Source organism: Acomys minous (assembly GCF_964271855.1).
Source record: "Acomys minous genome assembly, chromosome: 3".
NCBI classification, from domain to species: domain Eukaryota; kingdom Metazoa; phylum Chordata; class Mammalia; order Rodentia; family Muridae; genus Acomys; species Acomys minous.
Genome location: NC_140485.1, coordinates 118,349,914 through 118,371,942, shown reverse-complemented (window position 1 = coordinate 118,371,942; position 22,029 = coordinate 118,349,914). Strand labels below are relative to the sequence as shown.

General features: G+C 41.5%; 1 protein-coding gene across 3 annotated transcripts in view; it reads left to right on the top strand.

The window, feature by feature from the left end:
* AHI1 (Abelson helper integration site 1) overlaps nt 1–22,029 on the top strand; it is a 129,220-nt gene that overhangs the window by 13,343 nt on the left and 93,848 nt on the right. For all 3 annotated transcript variants that reach the window (XM_084777565.1, XM_084777566.1, XM_084777564.1), the window contains exons 9-15: nt 1,057–1,189; nt 3,603–3,726; nt 6,918–7,147; nt 8,353–8,459; nt 11,749–11,867; nt 14,001–14,131; nt 15,675–15,815. In XM_084777565.1, the coding sequence (XP_084633691.1) occupies nt 1,057–1,189; nt 3,603–3,726; nt 6,918–7,147; nt 8,353–8,459; nt 11,749–11,867; nt 14,001–14,131; nt 15,675–15,815 (985 nt within the window). The remainder of the gene's footprint in view (nt 1–1,056; nt 1,190–3,602; nt 3,727–6,917; nt 7,148–8,352; nt 8,460–11,748; nt 11,868–14,000; nt 14,132–15,674; nt 15,816–22,029) is intronic.

Here is a 22,029-nt window from a genome sequence, read left to right as displayed (position 1 = left end):
GCTAGTTCAGCACTGCTGTGGCAACGCACTAGAGAACAGCGGTTTAAGGGAGGAGAAGCTTGGCTCAGACTTGTCTCTATTAAGTGTGTTTAGTTAATAGTATTTACTGTCGGCTGACAGGAGCTATCCACAGCGCTAGGCTGGTGAATGTATTAAAGACATTTGTAGTGAGGCGCAACATTCCTGATACACAGCTAGGACCCAGTGTGCACTTACGTCAACCTCTTGAGGAACTCGGGAGCTAGGCCGTCTCTCCTTTACACTTAAAGGAAGCACTTTACAGCTTGGGATATTTGTATCGGTTACACTGCTGCTGTCATGCTTGCAGTATCACGGTAGTCAGTCTGATGATTCATCAACTGATGATGACTGACAGGCCCGCAAAACATGTAACATCACATTACAAGCAAAGAGATCATGCCTGTTCACTGTAGGATGTGGATGGCAGAATTCCAACACACTCCTTAGAATGGGACACATTTTTGAATTTAGGAATCATTTATTTCTGGAATTCCTCACATGGTATTTTCAGACCCTCATGGCCATGAGGAACGGAAACCAGAGAGCAAAAGTGAGGATGAGTCAGAGGACAGGGCTCTGCCTTGGAGACGCAAACGTGGATGGTCACTTCAGAGAGGGGAACTGAGAGTGACCATTCATAGGTCCTTAACTTAATCTAGCACATGTATGGTGCTTGCAGCTTTCAGATGTCTCTGGCCTTAGCAGACATGGCTGCTGTCGTGGAAGGAGGAGGTGAAAACATTCCTGAGGCCATGGGAAAGCAGGGGAGCAGTGATCCTGGTGGAGGGAGCACCAGATACTGACACTCTTTCTTTGTGTTTTAGTTCTATCACGGGCTAATTAGACATTAATTTCATGGAAAACCAATTCTGTACTGAAAAAATAATTGTCTGTAGTTTCCCATCATTCTATGTACGTGTGTTTCCTATCTATCATAGCAAAAGGACTTGAAGAGGACATTTTTGGTAATGGAAATTGCCAGGTCATTTTATTTTGATATTTTATGATTGATGTAGTCTAATATATTCCTTTTAGGCTTGCCGTATCCCCAACAAGCATCTCTTCTCACTAAACGCTGGAGAGCGAGGGTGCTTCTGTCTTGGTTTCTCCCATAACGGAAGGGTGTTAGCAGCAGCCTGTGCCAGCCGAGACGGATATCCGATTATACGTGAGAATTAGTGCCTCCTACTTAACTTGGCTGTATTTTTTATAGTCAATATTGGGTTTTTAGATTATCTGAGATACTAATTTAAGAAGTCTCTAGTAAATCAGATTTCTTCCAAATAAAGGGACAGTTGCTTATGATACCTATTCAGAATGAGGGTGACTAAATGAAAGATGTCATTTTTTAAAATGCAGGTGGATTTTTGTAAACATTATCTATTTTAGTGTTAAGAACAAATAGTAAATCTCATGGGAAACTCTTAGTCCACTATGATTTTAGTTGATATTTGTGATGACTGAAATACAAAAGCGCAGCAATTTTTCATGTTGTAGCATTCCAATAAGCGACTCTAAAGTACCTCAGAGAAAGCTCCCGCTACGATAGGGAAGTCTGGGAGATTTTAAGTGCAGCATTATACTGTTCTGGACGTAGTAATTTGTTTTGTCTTGGAAATGAAACTGACTGTCCATGGCTAGAAGAAGCCAGGTTCTCTGAGTATCTGCCCCGAGTGCTCGGCCATGCTGGACTTCACCTCACCTCACACCATCATGTGTTTGGTGTTCCAGATAGTAATAGTCATTTTTCTCTTTGGGCTAATGAAAGGTTTATCTTCATTTCAGTTTGTCTGTTTTAGATTTATCTATGCTAAATGCTATTTTGTGCTTAAATAATTATGGACTTAGATCTATTTATTATTCACATCTCAGAAAATATAATGAGAACAGTTGTCCCTGGCTTTGCACTACTTCATTATGGTGTGTCTGACTGAGAATCTACCTCGCTTGTTCAATATGCAGATCATAAATTTTGGAAGTATTAATCATTATTTTTTCAGGTGATTTTTTTCCCTGTGTGAAGCTGTGCTTTCTTGTTTGTTTGCTTTTTCACAACTTTATGTTGAAAACTGGGTATTTGAAATAATGCAGTGCAGTATAGCTGTTTGTCTTCTTCTCCCATCAGCCACCTGGGTTCTGTTACTGCTTCTGGTTGTGCAGTGACTCTCCGAGGTGAATTCTGTGGAGTCTCTGCTGTCTGCTGTGCTGTCAACCTTCTGTAGACAGCACCTAGTCAGCTAGCTGGGTCTGACGATGCTCTTGGCCGGGGAGCACTGTTCCGGGGTATTCTTTCAGGGCCTCAGCTCACAATTTCAAACTCCCCAAGCCTTCTTCACGTACTGTTAGTGCTGAGCCTTCTTCACTTACTGTTAGTGCTGAGCCTTCTTCACCTACTGTTAGTGCTGAGCTTCTTCAGATCACGCACACAGATAAAGCCTCTCAGGTTTGTCTCGGACATGCACGTAGCCTTTACATACACGTGTGAGGAACCTGGACTCCCAGCAATATTTTGAAGTTGTCTATAGTTTCCTGTTACATCTGAGGTTCTGCTTGTTTGTATCTGCTGTTCTGTGAACAAGGCTGCTTCTTGTCCCCAGCTCTTAAGCAGCCGCAGTGTCAAATGCCGCCACTGAGTGAATGCTCAGAATCAGGATGCTTGTGCGAACCCTGCGCAAACCCATGTTAAGCCGGCCTTGGGCCTGTGTTGGATCTGACAGGTCACTGAATAGGGAAGGGCTTTAGGGAGCTCCTGGCCTGCTCTGCTCCTTGTGTGGCTCCTGAGCGTCGTTGTTTTTGCAGTTGCTTTAGTGTTTAGGAAGGAGGACTTAGGTAGTTGCAGCACCACAAAGCTCAGTGTTCTTGTGAGATTCAGCCCCCCATCTGCCCCCCACTGTCCCGAGCTTTGCAGAGTTGATTCTCAGAATCCCGTAACACCATTTTGAGAACTCTTGCCAGTTTTCTCTTTCCTTTTATGCGGGGAGTGGATTTCCCCAAGTTCTCTGGGTCCTGAACTGCTGCTTGAAGGGTGGTTGATTTCACCACTAGGTGGGAGCAGAGACTTGCACGCTGTTCTGTGTCACTGTCCAGCCTGCCGTCCTGAGTACCGTGTTTTGTCTCTCCAGTTCATTCCTTGCTAATGCTGTTATGCTCGCTAGCATTTTACTATTAGAATTTCTTTCTGACAATGGAATACATTACATTTCTCATTATAAACCAATTTTTTTGGAATTTAATTGATTTTAGAGGGAAGTAATACCTTATTCATGAAACTCCAAGTTATAAAGTGAATTGTAATATAAATGTTATCAATTTTTCATAAATTGACTATCAAAAAGTTATTTTTGGGTTCTAACAATTGATAGAATATTGTCAAAATTTAGCATATATTAAATTTTGTGTAAACTCTTGGGATTAAAGCAAATGAAACAGTTCTTGAATATATTTTGAAATTGTGCTACTATTACAAATATTTTTGTTTTAATTTTACAGATAGTACTTAATTTTTATTACAAGTTGTGTATTTATTTATTTATTGAATTAAAGCTCTCCTAGAAGTTTAATTTCTGAATATTTTTTATTAGTTTATGAAATTCCTTCTGGACGTTTCATGAGAGAATTGTGTGGCCACCTCAATATCATTTATGACCTCGACTGGTCAAAAGATGATCGCTATCTCGTTACCTCATCATCTGATGGCACAGCCAGGTGAGTACATATTCAGGAAGCACTTCCTGTGCGTGGTGTTTGCCATCAAGGAACGCTAAGAGATATAAAGAGACAGATATGGCGCTGACTGTCAAAGCTGTGCTTCACAGCGGTAAAACCCGATGGCAGTCCTTGTGACTGTGCTTTATTTGTGTAATGTATATCATTTTTGGCCCTGACTAGTTTTAAATGATGATATGCAAGAAGGCTAAACATTTAGATTTGTCATACACTGTATGTGTGGACTGTCTTCACTGGGGCTTAGGTGTAGGAGCGCAAACCTGTTGGTGGTCAGTAGGGAGGTGTAAGCCAAGGAGATGACTCAGTTAAGCACCTTACAGCTTATTTGCATTTTTAGAAAGTCAGTTTAAGTTATTCCCCTTTCAATTTAATATGTATCACAATAAAATATTGTATTTGTTGTCTGGTTCTTTAGTTTTTTTCAGAGTCATACTTGTAGCCCAGGCTGACTCAAATGTGTATTCTTTCTGCCTCAGACTCCAGTGTGCAGGAATTACAGGCATGGCCAGCATACTTGGCTCAATAAAATGTTTTAAGAGCTAATTTTTAAGCTTATTTACATCTTTTAGCTGCTTGCTTAACCTTGAATATTCATGACATTCAAAATATGGCAAAACTTGACAAAATAAAAGTTATTAAAGATGCTCAAGGAGCCATTACTGCAGTCATTGGAGATCTGCAGTCACTTTGTTCTTACTGACTCTCTGTACCTCTGTTCTTGCTTAAACATCCATGCAGTTTCTAGTGGCTGGGCTCCTCCTACTGCTGACCTCATCGCCTTCCCTTTCTATATAAATAACTATTGATCAACATGTCACCATTGTTTATTCTCCCTCTAAGGATATTGTCTGCCACACTCTTTTAGCACAGACATTGTCATTATATGAGAGACTTGACTGGGCTTTGCAGCCTTAAGTCACCTGAGCCCTCTTTCCTGCTGAGCTGTCTTCCAGCCTTCCACGTCGCTCTTTCCATCCACCAGCAGCAGACCCAGACCCCGATGAATGCTTCCCGGGTTTGGGCCTGTGAGCTCCCTGCCATGGCTTTAGCTCACTTTCTCCTTCACTTGTTTCTGGCATAGTCTGGTCCCCTCATGCCGACGGCTTGTAATACAGTCGGACCATGTGGACTGCCTTTCCAGGAGGGCCACAGGCCCTCAGCTGTATCCCAGCTTACAGTACTGTTTTAACTTTTTTATTATATGTCTTTTCTTTCCCAAGTCTAAAGATATTCTGTGTCGGGCTGGAGAGATGGCTCAGAGGTTAAGAGCACTGCCTGCTCTTCCAGAGGTCTTGAGTTCAATTCCCAGCAACCACATGGTGGCTCACAACCATCTATAATGTGATCTGATGCCCTCTTTGGGTCTGCAGGTGTACATGTAAGCAGAGCACTGCATACATAATAAATAATCTTTTTTAAAAAAATAAAATAAAATAAAAATGAACAAACAAGTTCAGTTTTTCCACAAAAATAATTTCATTCCAATTACATGTACATATACACAATACTGTGTTGAGTCAGTTTGAAGGCCTTCATCTCATCGTATGGATAGTATTTCAAACAACACCAAGACTTATTAGCAATCGGCTGAGAGGTCACCTGTTAACTATCAAAATATTCCCTTCAAATCAGCCACGGCGTTATCTTTGTCTTGGTTCTGTCTCAAGCAGCACATGCTCATTGAAATGTGTCTAATGAAATGTTTAGTCGGTAACACAAACGCTTTAATCTCACCTGGGAGCGTTCTTCACCTCTTCATCATTAGTGTGTTCCTTTAGTAGTTAGCTTATATTTTAACCAGCTGCTGAGAAAACTCAAAATGTCTCTACCGAATAGACGACTGGATTTTCTTCCTTCGTTTATAACTTGTGACATAAGTCTTAGTCAGTAATTTAAAAATGAGTACAAATTCCAATACAAATGTTTTCTCTTGATTCTAATAATCCCCCCATTCCATCATATAAAACACCCACTGACTCGCGCACAGAGAGCTTCGATACATTAAAGTGTGACTTCACCTGTCTCACACATGCACTCAGGAGTGGCAAGGGTGGAGATAGTGCCTAATGTGTGTGAAAGCTTGTTCTCGGCCGATACGCCGTAATCATTTTAATCAAACAAAGTAAGGACATGGATCAGTTGATAAAAATCCCTGCATAAAGGCACAAGCACAGTAGCCGGGTCCAGATTCCCCGGGACCCACACGCGAAAGCCCCGCACAGCAGAAGCCAGAAGGACCAGTGCAGCTCTCGGGACAACCTGTCTAGCCAATCAGTGACCTTCTGTCTCAAAAAATAAGGTCAGAAACCACTGAGGAAGACATCCAGGGTCAAGCTCTGGGTTCCACGTGTGTGTACACGGGCACAAACACATATAATCTTAAAAAAGGAAATCACTTATTTAATTATGATGTTTAAGTGTTTGGGATCTACATGTATATTATTTAGGCTTTGAAATACAAATTAAAAAGTTAGTGGGCTCTCTAATTCTCTTGGCTTCCACTAGGAAGCATTTTGAAAAAACCTATTAAAAGTTACTTCCTGCCTTTTAAAATTATGTATATATTTAATTATGTGTTTGAGTGTTTTACCTGAATGTATATATGTACACATGCAGGTGTGGTGCCTGCTAGGGTCAGAAGAGGCTGTCTTGGATCCCCTGGCACTGGAATTGCAGATGGCTGTAAACCACCATGTGGGTTCTGGGAACCTGGCCTGGGTCTTCTGCAAGAGCAGCCAGCACTCTTAACCTCTGAGCTATCTCTTCCACCCTCTTCCCTACTTTTTAATGCATATTGTGCTAAATAATATTTTAGGAGCTATTGAGTATATATTTACACAATGTCAAAATAGTTTTAAAAATAGATTATGTCCAAATACAGGTAAGCTTTTACATTTATAGTGTAGGTTACATTTATAGATAAAAATGTATTTCATGAGAAATGACTTTGTTTAAAAAAAAAAAAAAAGAAAAGCGAAATAATCCAACCATCCAATGTGATCCAACCAACCCAAAATGTGATCATTACCCCACTTTTTATAAATACTAATTAACATTAGTTTACAATTACTTGGCATTTTCTTACCTAAGACTTACTGCTTATATTCTTCTAAAAACAGCTACAGAAAGTTTGCGTTTCAAGCAGTTTGCTACCTTCTGTCCTTTCCCAGGGTTTGGAAGAATGAAATAAACAGTACCAGTACATTCAGAGTCCTGCCTCATCCTTCTTTCGTCTACACGGCTAAATTCCACCCAGCTACACGGGAGCTGGTGGTCACAGGATGCTATGACTCTATGATAAGGGTGTGGAAGATCGACTCGAGAGAAGACACTGCCATCTTAGTCCGCCAGATCGACGCCCACAAGAGTTTTGTCAACTCTATCTGCTTTGATGAGGAAGGTGTGTCATGGAACATGCTCTGGTCGTGGGTGCTTTCCTGAGGAACTGATTGTTTTCTTTTACTAGTAGCTGTTGGTGCTTAAGAGAGATGCGCTGTGTTAACAGTTGTGCAGTTTAAAGTTACTCTCAGTGTTGTGCAGCAGGGCAGGTGTTCTGCTTATACCTCACAGTTTTATGCCCAGTTACCTTCTGTTCTGAGAACCCTTCGCGTACTACATCTCACGGATGTGTTTATCTGCATTAGTGCGCGCTGTTGGTAGCATTTCCCTTAAGAACATTTTATGTTACGTGGTACACAATAAAAGAGGTGGGGGAATTCCAGGAGAATGTTGTAATGCACATGCTGATGTAGCAATAGTAATTTGTAAAACACACATAGAAGGAATTTGCAAATAACTAAAGGTTCTCAGCATTTGAGTAACATAAATGACATTTTAAAATAAAGCACAGGATTTTTTTGGATGACAGAATAAAAAAGCCTATCATCTACTGAGCTGCCATTTTCATATTCTAGCTATCAGTATCAAAATAATAATCAGAGAAAAATAGTACTTGTCTTTGCTCAGAATTAGAAAGAGCATTCGAATATATGAGTATTTACCAGCTGGATAAACTATGTTGTAAACAGTTAAATCCACAGTTTCAAACAGCCATATTTGTTAGCAGTTATGTAAAACGTGTCCCTGCATCCTGCATGGTCGTGATGCTGAACCTGTGTTTTCGGAGTCCCATTCAGTTTTTTAAAAACTGATATTAATACTTGTTCTTAAGATTTTTCAATTCCCTGATCATTTTTAATTTAACGGTCACTATGTTTAAAGTGCATATTAGGTGTTTTTCTAGGCATATAAATGATTACATACACTAATAATAATGAACACAGATGCATGTTGGGTACTTCAGATAGTTTGGATATGAGTAGAATACATGTGCCGACTACGTTGTTCATCTCTTTTTGCATTTGGAGTCAGGTAAATGGCAAAGGGAAATGTTATCAAAAAATGCTTTTTAAAAGTGAAGAATGTACCTAAGGATAATTAAGATTATAATCTGAGCTGCTTATTTGCTTTTTAACTTTTAAACTGAAAACCTTTCGTTGGCAAGTCAGAGCTTTGACTGGGTTGTGCTTCCTCCAACTTCATATCATTTTTTATTTTTATAACATCTGTGAAATTCTTAAGTGAGTAATTTGTTGTTTTTAATAGGTCACCACATGTATTCAGGAGACTGCATTGGGGTGATTGTTGTTTGGAACACTTACGTGAAAGTGACTGATCTGCAGCACTCTGTGCGCCACTGGACAATGGATAAGGTACAGAACCATTTCCATAACTGAGGTTTCCTGAAGGAAGTTGCAGGAGAATCAGCTGCAGCACTTTGAGAAGACCATAGCACAGCCTAGTCTGTCCTTTGAAAAAGTAAGCTTCTCTCTGTCCAAAAGCCAGCCATCATATCTTCCTGGCAACTGAGGTCCATAGTTATTGATTTGCTGGCACATCTTCCTGATAGGTGATCAGTATCAACTTGAAGTTTTCATTTTGGCCACACTGTACTCTTGACTTTTTCAGGGCTATTCTAGGTAAGGAGTCTCCCACTAAGCTACAGCCTCACCCCATTTATAGTCTTTTGAGGTCCAATTTGCAGCATGGCATTACCTGAAATTCACATTAAAATAACACATATGTCTTTTTACCACCTGTGGCTGAGAGCTGATTTTCTGTTATTTGTTCCCTGTGTGTCCTCCGCAACCTAGTGCTGTCACTAGGAACATCATCTGCGCTCTGTGTCAGAGCAGGGTAACTATGACAGGGCTGTCATTTAGTCATGGTAGTTGCACCATTCGAAGTTTGCTAGTGAGAGAAACAAATAAGGGAATGTGTTCCTTTTGGGAAACAGTTTTATGTTTTGTGAGCAGTTTTTGTTAGTTTTATTTTTGTAATTAAAAATATAAATGAATTGGTAAGCCTGAGCTTGTATTTTATGATATGTTATGTTGTAGTTTCTACATGTTATATTTTTTCTTTATTTTTCCTAATGAATTTTTACAAAAGATTTCTTCTTTTTCGAAAAAAAGATACATCTAAGAGAGAAAAAAAAAGAGTTCTGTGAATTTCAGTTAAACCAAGGCTTTGAGACCTATTCAGAATATTGTGTCTTCAGCTATTCTCCCCTGGCCAGTCGGCTTGGCTGATGACACCTTAAGACCGTCATGTAGCCCCATGCTGTACAGTTCAGTGATCCAGACGTACAGTGTAGGATTAGTTACCAGCCCTGGAGTTCTTGTGTTTCTTTGCCTTAATACAGTAACCTGGGCACCTGTTTACCGTGAAAACTACATATCAGCATCATGTGAAACAGGCAGTTAAAGTTGGGCAACAATATGCTGTCTTTAGTAGTGACTGAAAAACGAGACTGCTGGCAGTATGGCGGGTTCCGAGGAGACTCGTCTGCCCCTGAAGATGAAGCGGCCATGTGCAGACTCTCAGCCAGCCTCACACTGACTCCCAAGCGAGGGCCGCTTAGTCTGAGCATGGCTGTGGTGCAGAGGAGCTGCGGGGAAGGGGGCCACTGGGTGACTGCCGTCTGCCATCGGTTCCCCGCTGTTGTAGTGCAGTTCACTAACATTCCCCACTGTGGTGTCGCTGTCTAAGCAAGCTGGTGGATCCGGAGCAGCAGGATTCAGCCACTAAGCTCAGGCAGCAGGACCGCCTGCCACTGCTGGAGTTAGTTAGTCCCGTTGCTGAAGAGGAAAACCTCTAGGTGAAAAATAAAGAACACAAGTGAGAAGAAGGCTCATTCAGAATTCTGCCCCAGCATGAGGGACTTTCCTTAGATTCTGGACAGCTCTGCTCAGCACAGCCCTGCCGACCTCCCCCTCTTACTCTGCATGCCAGCCTTTCCATCCTTGTAGCAAAGCCAAAGACGATCTTTGGTAATCTTTTTAAATTTCTGTTTCTATTATGTACACTAAAGGTTATAGCATGGTTATGACAGGACACATATTTAATAAAATGTTACTTACTATAGTGAGTCAGATTGACAGAGCCGTCATGTTGCGTTGCCTTCTTGGTTGTTTTGTGCCTAGAGAAGCTAAAATGTGCTGATGTCGCATGATTCCGTACAGTTTCTACATAGAGACTTCGAATTGCTGTTCTGACTGAAAGCTTTCTGTTTCCTCCACAACTCAGTTTCTTAGGCGTTTGACTCTTAGATCCCACTGTGATCGAAGCGAGACTGCAGTGTTTGCCGTGTCTTTCATGCGCATCTGACTCTTCAGCATGTCTCCTAGGAGCATCCTTGCTGTGGAGAACAGAAAGCTTTTTGTTTTGTGGGGATGAAGAACGTTAGGGAGGAGAGAAGAGATGGGCTGGCTGGATGCATTTCCTTAAAGCTTAGCGATGTTGAATGTCGTCTGTTCATGTATTTTCAGCCATTTTTATGTCCTTTGGGCAAATATGTCTATTCAGTCTTTTGCCCGTTTTTTACCCAAATTACTAATTTTCCTGGTGCTGAGTGTATGTGTTCAGGGATTAATTTCTTTATCAGTCAGATGATGTGCAGATTATTTTCCAGGTGTGTACACTATAGTTCATTGTGCTGTTGCTTTTTTTTTCTTTTCTTTTTTTCAGCACAGCTGCCTTTTAGTATAGTGGAGTACAGTTTGTGTTTACTTTTATGGCCTAAGTTTTTGGTATTTTCCCCTCAGCTCCCCCCTTCCCCTCACCCCAAGCGAATTGCGAAAGCCAGTGCTCAGCAGCTCTCCCCTCTGTGGCCACAGCTTTATAGCTTCTGGTTTTACCTGTGTGCTGTATCCACTGTGAGTTGATTTCACTGCGCTGTGTGTGGGTGGGTCTCACGTAAGGCTCTGCACACTGATTCTTCAGTGCTGGCGTCTGAATGACATTGTCAGTTGGTTTTCTTCACAAGCTGATGCAAATAACTGTAGGAAAGGAAGGAGGAAAGGGTGGAGTCTAACTCTTACCAAAAATGATTATAATCTACATCATATGATGCAGTTATTAAGCCTGTGACACACCTTCTTATGGCAAGTGGAAGTTTATGAAGAGTCTGATTGTACTTACCAAGTCAGGTTTGAGTTTATAAAATACTGAATTTTTTCTTGCATGATATAGACAGAAAAGGCAATGTGAGAAGATTAATGTGAATTACTTTTTAGGGCTGGCTATATTTTGAGAAAGTAAATAACATATAAAACACATCATACTTAAATTCAATACTATTTAGCACGAAAATACAATTTCCCATATTTATTTTTTAAATCTAAATTGAAGTTGCTAAAAATCCTTGTTGCTAAAAACTTCAAACTATTCAGTGTAGTAGAATTGAAATTCTTGGTTCATTTCTTAATTTTATTTTATTTTGTTGAGAAATGTACTTATACTGTATCCCATGGGAACCTGAAACTTACTGTAGGCCACATGCAGACAGAACACTGTATACATAGTAATAAATAAACAAATTCACTTATTAAAAAAATTAATAATAAAATAAAATTAACTTGTTCTTTCTAAACAGTGTAACATGAATACTTCAGTAGCAGTAGTTGGGCCTTTTTTAAAATTTATTTTTGTACCATTTAGGAAATTAAGGAAACTGAATTCCGGGGCGTTCCAATAAGTTACCTGGAGGTTCATCCCAATGGAAACCGGTTGCTAATCCACACCAAGGACAGCACGCTGAGGATTATGGACCTGCGCATGTGGGTGTCTCCGTGGTAACAGGACAAGTATCTCGCAGTGCTTTTGAGTAGGCAGTCTCCTGTCCTGGGCACACCATCTGTACACAGCTTTATGTTGCTTCTTAAATCTGATAAGTGAAGGTCAGAGGTGCTGCTACGCATGCCAAGGCTAGGACAGCGCCCACAACAGAGACACACTTCATGCTGTTTAAATAGCTCTGAGGCTGAAACGTAATCGTTTGTTTTATTTTCACGATGAAAACCAGACTCTCTCTTACTTTGACACTGAGCTGGACTACAGTACACGTAAGTCACAGAGATGTCTCACACTTTGACACTGAGCTGGACTACAGTACACGTAAGTCACAGAGATGTCTCACACCTTGACACTGAGCTGGACTACAGTACACGTAACTCAGGGAGATGTCTCACACTTTGACACTGAGCTGGACTACAGTACACATAAGTCACAGAGATGTCTCTTACTTTGACACTGAGCTAGACCACAGTACACGTAACTCATGGACATGTCTCTTGGTTGATGCAGCTTTGCCTTTGTTTTACTTCAGCAAAGGAAAAGCGGGAAATACCTACTGTAAAAGACAAGCAGAGCAGAGTTTGGCAAAAGCGGTGTGCATTGCTAGTGCACTTTTTTTGATGTTAGCATTTCATGCGAAAGGTCCACTTCATGAGTTTCCTACTGGATTTAGGAATACACATGTCAGCCTATGTGAGGTGACCCTGCACATATCTTTTTATGCATTAGCCCCTTCAGGCTTTACGTCATAGCTCATGACCCAGCATGTGTGTTGTGGGAAATTGGTAGCAGAATTACCACATCTAAGTTTATAATCTAGTCGTTACCTTTCACATAACAACAACAGACATTTAGGTTAAAACATGAGGGTTAGTACTAGACTCTGAGCATTCTCTTTTCTACGCATAGTACCCATGGCATGCCAGGTGGATAAGACAGCCCTCGTGTGTGAATCTTCCTAAATATAAATGTATGCTATAATTAGTATATATGTTAAGCAATAAGAGAGGTGACGGCTGTAATTTAGCCTTCGTTTAAAGGTTCTGTTGAAAGACTGGCATGTGAGTCAGTCGTGAAGGATGGATAGACTTCGATTAATGGAGGTTTTCAGTCGGGTCGAAAATGAAGTTCAGAGTGAGGTATGTGTTCAAGGCAGATGGTAGCCTGAGCATAGGTTTCTTGACAAGGAATACTAAGATGTTTTTAAAATAGAAACTAGGACTAGATTAGGAGGCCAGGTTATCCCCTTTGGAGCCGTGTAAGATCTCACCTGGCTCCAGAGGTGGGCTGTTTAAAGAGTCAAACGCTGCCTCTTCTACCCTTGCCCTTTCTCAGATGGGAAAATGAACTAAGTTAGTAAGTAGAATGCTTACAACAATAAAAGCACATTGTAAAGGCTCCATAAATAACTTAATAACTCGAGGCCTGGAAATCAAAAATCTAAACTGAACATAGATATATGTGTATTCAATACACACACACACACACACACACACACACACACACACACACACGATTTCTGCAGAGATTGCAAGGCTCTGTTTTACACCTTGTTTCTGAGAGCACCTGGACATATACCCGCAGGCCTCTCCAGGGCCATCCTTTAGGTTTTCTCCTAAGATGTGAGTGGACACTGACTATTGCCTCACCAGCATACCCTGTTGTTGTGGAAAGCAAGGATGGGATTAATGGAAATTACTGGTTAAACAAAAGTGAGCTAAATTGTAGAATAGTTTGCTTATTTATTTACACACAATACATACATATACAACAAGATTGTAATAGAAACCATGTTTGTGGTAGGAGATATTGTAGGAGAAATCAAGAAGTACACTATGAGAAGGTTACAGTACCCTATCTAGACATTGGAGCACTGAACCAATGTCAGCATCATTAGTATAGCTCAGCTGAGGAAAAAAAATCAATCACATAAATTAGAAAGGAGCATAAAAACAGCTTTGTTTGCTGAGCACCCACCACAGAACGTCTACTCTACCACAGACTCTCAAAAGCATTGTTACCAATGCAGAGTCAGTGTTTCCAACTGGCATTTCTCTCCCACTAGTCCTTTAAGTGGTTGACTTGGGTTACACATGCACGTTTTTGTTTGTTTATAGACTTGCAGCCAGGAAATTTGTTGGTGCGGCAAATTATCGGGAGAAGATCCATAGTACTTTGACACCGTGTGGGACTTTCCTCTTTTCTGGGAGTGAGGATGGAATAGTGTACGTTTGGAACCCAGAGACAGGTAAGTATTTATTATCTTAAAAACATCTTTTGGGGAATGGGGATAGAAAGTTAAAAGTATGTGAAAATTACAGGTTTTGATATTTTTAGACAAAAATCTGACTTTGTGTTTTTTAACGATGTGTTTTAAAATTGGATTGTGTGTTAGCCATCTTTCTCATCGCTGTCACAAAACAGTTGACATGAAGCAGCATAAGGAGGGAGGGTGACCTGTTGGCTCCAAGCTCCAAAGATGTTCTCCATCACAGCCAGGGAGCCATATGGCAGGAGGCAGAGGCGGCCCCTCGCTTGCGTTGGCAGGTTGGAAGCAGACAGTGGCAGCTGGGGATAAAAGCAGTGCCATCTAAGTGTGGGGATGTGAGTTTGAGTCTCCAGAAACCACACAAACCAAGCAATGACACCTACCTGTGTCCTAGCGTTCCTGTGAACAGTGGGAGGCAGAGGTAGAAGAGGACCAGAGAAGCTCTTGCACCGGGTAGCCTGGCCTCTGAAGATGCCAGCAAAAGACCCTGTCTCCAAGGAGAAGCAAAGAGAAGACACACATGCACACACACATGCATGCACACATGCACACACACATGCATGCACATGTACACATGCACACATACACATATGCACACGCACACACAGCTGACTAGTGAGCAAGGACTAGGACCATTAGAATCACCCTCAGTGATGCACTCCACCTCCGTGAAGGCTCCACAGCCTAAAGGTTCAGAGCTTCTGAACCCGTACCAGTCGGGACCAAGTATCCAAGCACATGAGCCCACAGGGACAGCTTACAGCAGACCACAACAGATTGGAGATGTTGATAACGTTCAGCTGTATATATTACAGTTAGTCTTGTGGTTTTAATACCATTGTGAGTTCAGAATTATAAATCAAGAGTTATTCTTTCCATGCCTGTGAGATAGTCTTGAGAAGTCCTGTGTGAACACTGTAGTCCAAGACAGGTGCGATCAGCTGAGCCGTGACTGTGCAGGTGCATGGCGAACACTGAAGGGATAGTTTGATTAGTAACAAAACATTTTAGTCAAGGCTTTTGATACCTTTTGACTTTGGCTGATTTTCTAGGTTTCAGTGGCTCCTGTTTGTGGCATCTTGTAGCTCTGCCGCAGGTACTTTTCAAGCAGTAGCACCCAACCGCTAGAAGAAAAAAACGAAATAGGAAAATTGAGCCAACTCTTCCCTGACCAGAGTCTGTTCAGTTGTGGGTGTTGTAACTCGCCCAGGCCTGCCAAGTTCTTTGTGAGTTACAGCTGGCGGTCTTTTCTCGGGTCTCGGTCGTACATCTCTCTCCTGTTCCGTCAGAACACTTCATGTGTATTTTGTTCCCCAAAACATTGAAGACGTTGGGTTAAAATGTACAAGCAGGCCAACAGAATGCAAAGTAGACACTCAAGCACCTGAAGTCGTTCAGGTTTTCACGTAGGCACTGGGAGCCTCATCACTGCTGTGAAGATGTTCCGACACGGCACAGAACAATGACTGAGTGACAAGTGTATGACATAGTACAAGTTGTTGCATTTCTTTTCTTTCTTTAGGAGAACAAGTGGCAATGTATTCTGACCTGCCTTTCAAGTCAACTATTCGAGACATTTCTTACCATCCCTTTGAAAATATGGTTGCATTTTGTGCATTTGGGCAGAGTGAGCCAATTCTTCTTTATATTTATGATTTCCAAGGTAAGTCCACTCATATTGGAATCACTAGTGCCATAAAACCTGTTAGTAACCCTCCGACTAACAGTCTCTTTGAATATACAATATAAAAGAGCTGAAGTGATAGTATACATTATTACTAGGAAGTTTCTCCTTGTAGCCTTAGCTGTCCTGGACTTGCTCTGTAGACCAGGCTGGCCTCAAACTCACAGAGATCTGCCTGCCTCTGCCTCCCAAGTGCTGGGATTACAGGCGTGTGCCATCGCTACCATCACCACTGGTTCCATTTCATTATTTTTCGTGTATTAGAGCATGGAATGTAGACGTTAGCAGAAGTGCACATCGTGGGGCCGAGGCTGGAGGTCAGTCAGCAGTGTGCTCCCCTGGTGTGCAAGGGCCCTGCGTGTGCACATCAGCACGGGACTTGGATGTGCCGCTGCACGCCTGTAACTAGTCCCTGGTTTACGTGAAGACGGGAGGATCAGCTCATCCTCGGCCAACCTGACAAATCCATGCTTGTGCTTTGTTGAAATCACAAAGCAACCATTTTCCTAGCAAATCAATGAAATTCATATAAAATTGGGATTATTTCAACTGAATTTAAATGGTAAATGGTTCAGAAACTACGGATATTTAGTATTTTAGTTGAATATTGAGTTAATTATTTTGTTATTTGTGGCTTGTTTGTATGTTAGAGATTTGTTTGGTTTGGAGGTTTTTATTTACAAAAGCTTTGGCTTTTTTGTTTTCTTTTGAGGCAGAGTCTTTATAGCCCAGGCTGGCTTTGAACTCACTATGTAAGTTTAGGGAACCTTGAACATCAGTCAGTCTTCTTGTTTCTGCCTCCTGAGGTTTGGAATTATAAGTGTGAAACAACAAACTGGTTTAAGTTAATTTCTTATTCAATGATTGATTGACTGATTGACTTAATTTCTTATTCTATGATTGATTGGTTCACTGGTTGGTTGATATTTTGAGACAGGGTTTCTCTATGCAGCCTTGGCTGTCCTGGACTCATTTTATAGACTAGGTTGGCCTCGAACTCACAGAGATCCCCCTGCCTCTGCCTCCTGGTGCTGGCATTAAAAGTGTTCACCACCACCACCCGGCTTGATTTTTTTTAAGCTAATAGTTTTGGTAAATTGTACTTGAGAATTGTTTAATATAAAAGATGAAGGGGATTAAAATGTAAGTGAATAAGGAATCTGGCAAAGAAATCTAATGTTTTCAACTCTACAGATTACATGTGCCTACCATTCTAAGAATAAGAAGGGAGGTAAAACTTTGGACCCATTTATCAGGGTTCAGGAGACATTCTAAGAATTATTGAGATCCATTTTTTTAAATACTTATTTCTATTCTGAAATTAGGATTTTGCTTTTCTAATTGCATAGCCTTTCTCAAAAACAGTATTTTATAACCTTCACATGTTAATTGTATACAATGAAAGGTCTTTATTAGTTTTTTTGCTTTAGTTAGATTATGGCATGGTTGTTCAATATTGATAAGCTAGGATGATGGGCACACATCATCTTACACTCAGAACTCGTGCTCAGATTGAAGACACGCTGCTGCTGGTGATAGGACGATGAGACACGGATGCCACTTCCACCTGCAGCGACTCCGAGCCGACTCGCTGCCTCCCATCACACAGAAGCCAGTGGGTTTCTCAGGCCTGTCTCATTCTAACAAGTAGCCCGAAACAGTTATCTGCCTCATTCAAGTTTTCCCATAGACAGAGATAATTACACCCAATTACTGCATAATTGGATGTGCTCTCCAGGAAAAGGGGTCTAGGCATTGCCTCAGATGCTAGGGGATTTCACAACCACCGTCATTCACCTTATAATTTGTTTTTTTAGACTTTTGGAATCTTCACTGGAGAGGTTAGTTAAGTTCTGCTCCGTCTTTGCCTTTAGCGTCCCATGGCCAGCAGAGCGTCTTGGCTCAGAAGGAGCAAGGCTCTTAGGCTGGAGAGCAGTGTGGAGCTCAGTTCCTGCTCTGCTCGCTTCATGCCTCCTGCCTGTCTGACCCTGCATTCTTTCATCATTTGAAAGGTACTTCCAGTAACAGTGCCTGCCCTACTAAAAAGAGCTCCAGGGACACATGAGGCAGTGACGTAAGCGCCTTGTAAAATGATGAGCACTGCAGTAAGAGAAACCAAAATTAATACTTGTTTTATGCCCATCCCCCAGGCTCCAGTAACTTCACAGGAATTCGTGCCTTAACATGCCAGGAAGCACCTCTCGGTGGAGTCGAAAGGTGGCCCCCCTCCCTTCACTCCACGGTCAACCTTTTCCAGTTATTTATTAACCCGCAGGCCACACCAGGCCAACCACATCACAGCACTCGATATATACGGCCAAAGCGTGTTACAGCCACATTGTCCTAGGGGGCATCTCAGAAATGATGCTATGTGGATAATATGTAACATATTTAAAATACAATTTTTGATGCACTACATATACCTGGACAAAAAAAATTAAGGCTCAAAATGTTTTAACATACTCTCCAGACTTGATTGGCTGTTTTTAAAGAGGGGAAGATTCAGGGAGAAGGCGCTGACCTGAAGCCGTGTGGTGTTTGCCTCAGTTACTTTGAATGGCATAGGTATGGAAGAGATGACGCATTTCAGTCACCACACTCAGTCGTTCAAATAATCTTTAGATTTTTTTATTAAAATTTTTAATGTTTAATTAGCCTATTACAGTTTTACCCTTTTTTTTTTAAACACAGGGACATTTTGCTCAAAATAGCTTTTCTGAGAATAAAGCTCACATGTGGTTTTACTAAGTTTTAATAATACAAAGTTCAAAAGAAACAGAAACACTAACTTACTTTTAAAATAGCTTCTGAAATTTTCAAGGAAAAAGAAGCAAGTTCATTTTTTTTTTTTTTTTGTAAGTTAAATAAGCTGAAATGAGACCACAGTGGTAGCTGAATGCATCATCCAGCTCTCGGTTCTGGTCGAGTCTGTGAAGAGTCAGCAAGTGTCTTTCCCTGCTAAGCGCGTTCAGCTTGTGGGCTTGTGAGCCTTTTATTCTACTGGCTTTCTGCTTGCTTTGGGGGGGGGGGGAGGCGGGGAGAAATACGATTTTTTTACTTTCAGAAGGCAGGTTTTTTTTTTTTTTGCCTGATTTTGAAAGGGTTAATCATCTAGGGATACAAAGTTTAGTCACAGGGAGCCACAACCACTGTCCACTGAGGGCCTCCCACTACACAGCAGCACCCAGAGGAACAGTTCCTGCTGAATTAGCCTCATGGAGCCAGACTCTGGCAGTAAATGTTTGGTTATTAAACAGTGTTTGTCTACTTAGGGCTGCTCTATGTTTAAGAATAATTATAGTGCCTGTATAGCATTATGTTTTAAATACTTTATAAATGTATTTGTTTAAATGTTCACTATGGTTTATGATATAAATGCTGTTACTTATACAATCTTAGAGGACCTAGCAGTTAAATCATTGTAGCAGACGTCCTTTTTTTTTTTTTTTTTTTTTTTTTTTTTTTGAGACATGGTTTTTCTGGGTAGCCCTGGCTGTCCTGTGGACCAAGCTGGCTTTTAAATCCACTTGACTCTGCCTTCCAAGTGCTAGTGTTAAAGGTGTGCGTCACCACCACTCAACCAAAATTTATACTCTTATTTGCCCATTAAATTTACTTAAGAGCAAATGACTTGCTATATTATCTTTTGAACAAGCAAACATTTCTATATAGTATTAGTTTCTCTATGGAATATGTAATTTATGTGGTGTTTTTATACATTGTAGGAAACAAAGATGTTGCTCACTTGTTTGTTACCAGCACCTAACTTGAATGCTGCCATATACTGACTGCTTATGTAGTATGTTAAGTAGGATCTCTCTTAGGCAAGCTCTTACTATTGCTAACCCAGGGTAATGAGCCTGAGCTCTCACTAGGTGGCAGTGTCTCCTCGGAAGGAGTGTTAACACTGGCCTCTATGGCAGTGCAAAGCACTGTACCCAGATGAGTTGAGCTGCAAACCAGGGCGCAAACTCTGCCTGCCTCTTCACTGCTGATCCTGCATACTTTCCACATAGTTGATTAGCATACTGGAGAAGCTTTAGTCAAGTTGAAAGGCTTTCTCTACAGTTGGTAGGATTTTAGAATTCAGTGATCTGAAATTGAGCCACGCAGAGGTAGACCAGTTATCTGCATTCTCGGCTTGATAGCTTTATTTTCCACAGTGTAGCATGCTCTCCCACAGTTCAGGAAAGTATACACCTTTAAGTTCATAGATTTTGTTATAGCTGGGCGGGGTCACATGCCTGAGATTTCAGTACTTGATAGGGCAAGACTGGAAGGCCATGACTACCTAGGTCATTCCTAGGTACATGAAACTTCCAAGGCTAGCCTGTGCTAGAAGAGACCCCACCTCTCAAGTTGCTAATTGTCTATAGTGTTTATAAAGTACTATTTAGCTTAGTTCTTGTGCAGTATGCATTTGCATTAAGAGTTAAAATCCTTTCACAATAGAACTATTTCTTAAATTTCATAAAAAATATAAAAAGGCATCATTAGTAGACTGAGACTAATGAGCGCACTGTGATCACAGCAAACACCAGGCGCTTTCTCACACAGCTTGTCCAAACACTGAGAAAGCCGCCAGAGTCTTTATTTTACAGAGGGTGAAACTGAGGCCCCAGAGGATGAGGTAACTTTGCAAAGGTCACACATTGTTGGTGAAGCTGCCATAGCGGCTCTAGGCTCTGTCTGACCAATGTCTTCATAGTAAGATAATACCTAGGTGATATGCATTTAATATCCACAGCTTATACATCATTTAATACTTTCCCTGTGTGGTTCAGAATCAGATTCAGATATTCTATCTCTCCTGTTTTTATGGAATTACACCATAACAGATAGTCTGACTAGAGGATGGGGCTTTAAATATTGATTTTTATCCCAGCATAAGGAATTAAAAATTAAACCTGCCACATTTGAAGGCCTGGCGAAACTTCTTTTACTCTGAAGTATTTACTATTCCTTGCAGACCATTCAGTGACTAAGGAAATAGGAAATTTTTCATTACGTGATAGCCTTGAGCGTAAAGAAGAACTGTGAATCCCTCCCCTGGGCCTTTTTATGCTTAAACAAGTGCGTTACAAAGTAGAGCAAAAGGAGCGATGTGATCCAAAGCAGACAGCAGTGTGGCTGTGGCTGCGGCAGGAGGCAGAGCCTGGGCCCCTCAACAGACCGAGGCCCTCTGTTGTTTCTAGGGGAACCTGGACCCTTCAATTTCACCAATGACAACTCGGGAACCAGATGCTGGGGTGAAAGGCTGCTAGCTCAGAGAGGCAGAGAAAGCACACAGCTGACCTCCCCTCAGCCAAGGTCCCAGAAGGAGCCTTTCCTTCTTCCTTATAGTCTCAAAACACCCTCGGACTGAGTGTCCCTCCCTTCTACTGTGTATCTCTGTGACTTTCTTATATATATTCTCTCTCTCTCTCTCTCTCTCTCTCTCTCTCTCTCTCTCTCTCTCTCCCTCCCTCCCTCCCTCCCTCCCTCCCTCTCTCTCTCTCTCTCTCTCTCTCTCTCTCTCTCTCTCTCTCTCAAGTAATCTGTTAACTGGTTGCTTGCTTCACCTTTAGACCTATGGTTGACTTTATTTAATCCTTTTTACAGTATTCAAGCAGAAAGCGCTTGGATTAAAGGTGTGTGCTAAGGCTGAGTCACACCACAGCTAGAAACAGGTTTTTCCAGTAAACAACACTATCTGGGGGTTCACAGTGTGATCAAGTGTTCTGCAGCATGCCCTGTGCAACCCTCAGCAAATAATCTCAGTCTATGTATGCGTCCTCCTCCTGAGCTGTGGGATCAGAATAATACCTGCTCTGTTTCCCCCCTTATTTTGATGAAGGATAGAATGACACTGTAAGCAAGGTGTAAAGCCAATGTGTTCACAGAGTTCACCCACGGGCTACAGGAGGAAGTGCTAGGGGTTTTTCTGTAGCATTGTGCATGTCACACACTGAGGTGAGCTGTGTGCTGCGGGATAGGCAGGCAGCGGGAAAGGGATCAGCACCTCTGCAGTGGGTTTGCAGACAGCTGAGGGGATGAGCTGTAAAGCATTTTCATGTCTGTAACGATGTTTTAAGCAAATACAGGTGCCACCTATATGTTCATGACACCTTGACCATTCCTCTGCCACGCCACTAGCACCCTGCAGCAGCTGGGTCACCTCCAAGAGGTTGGAAACCCAAAAGGAGTTGTATTC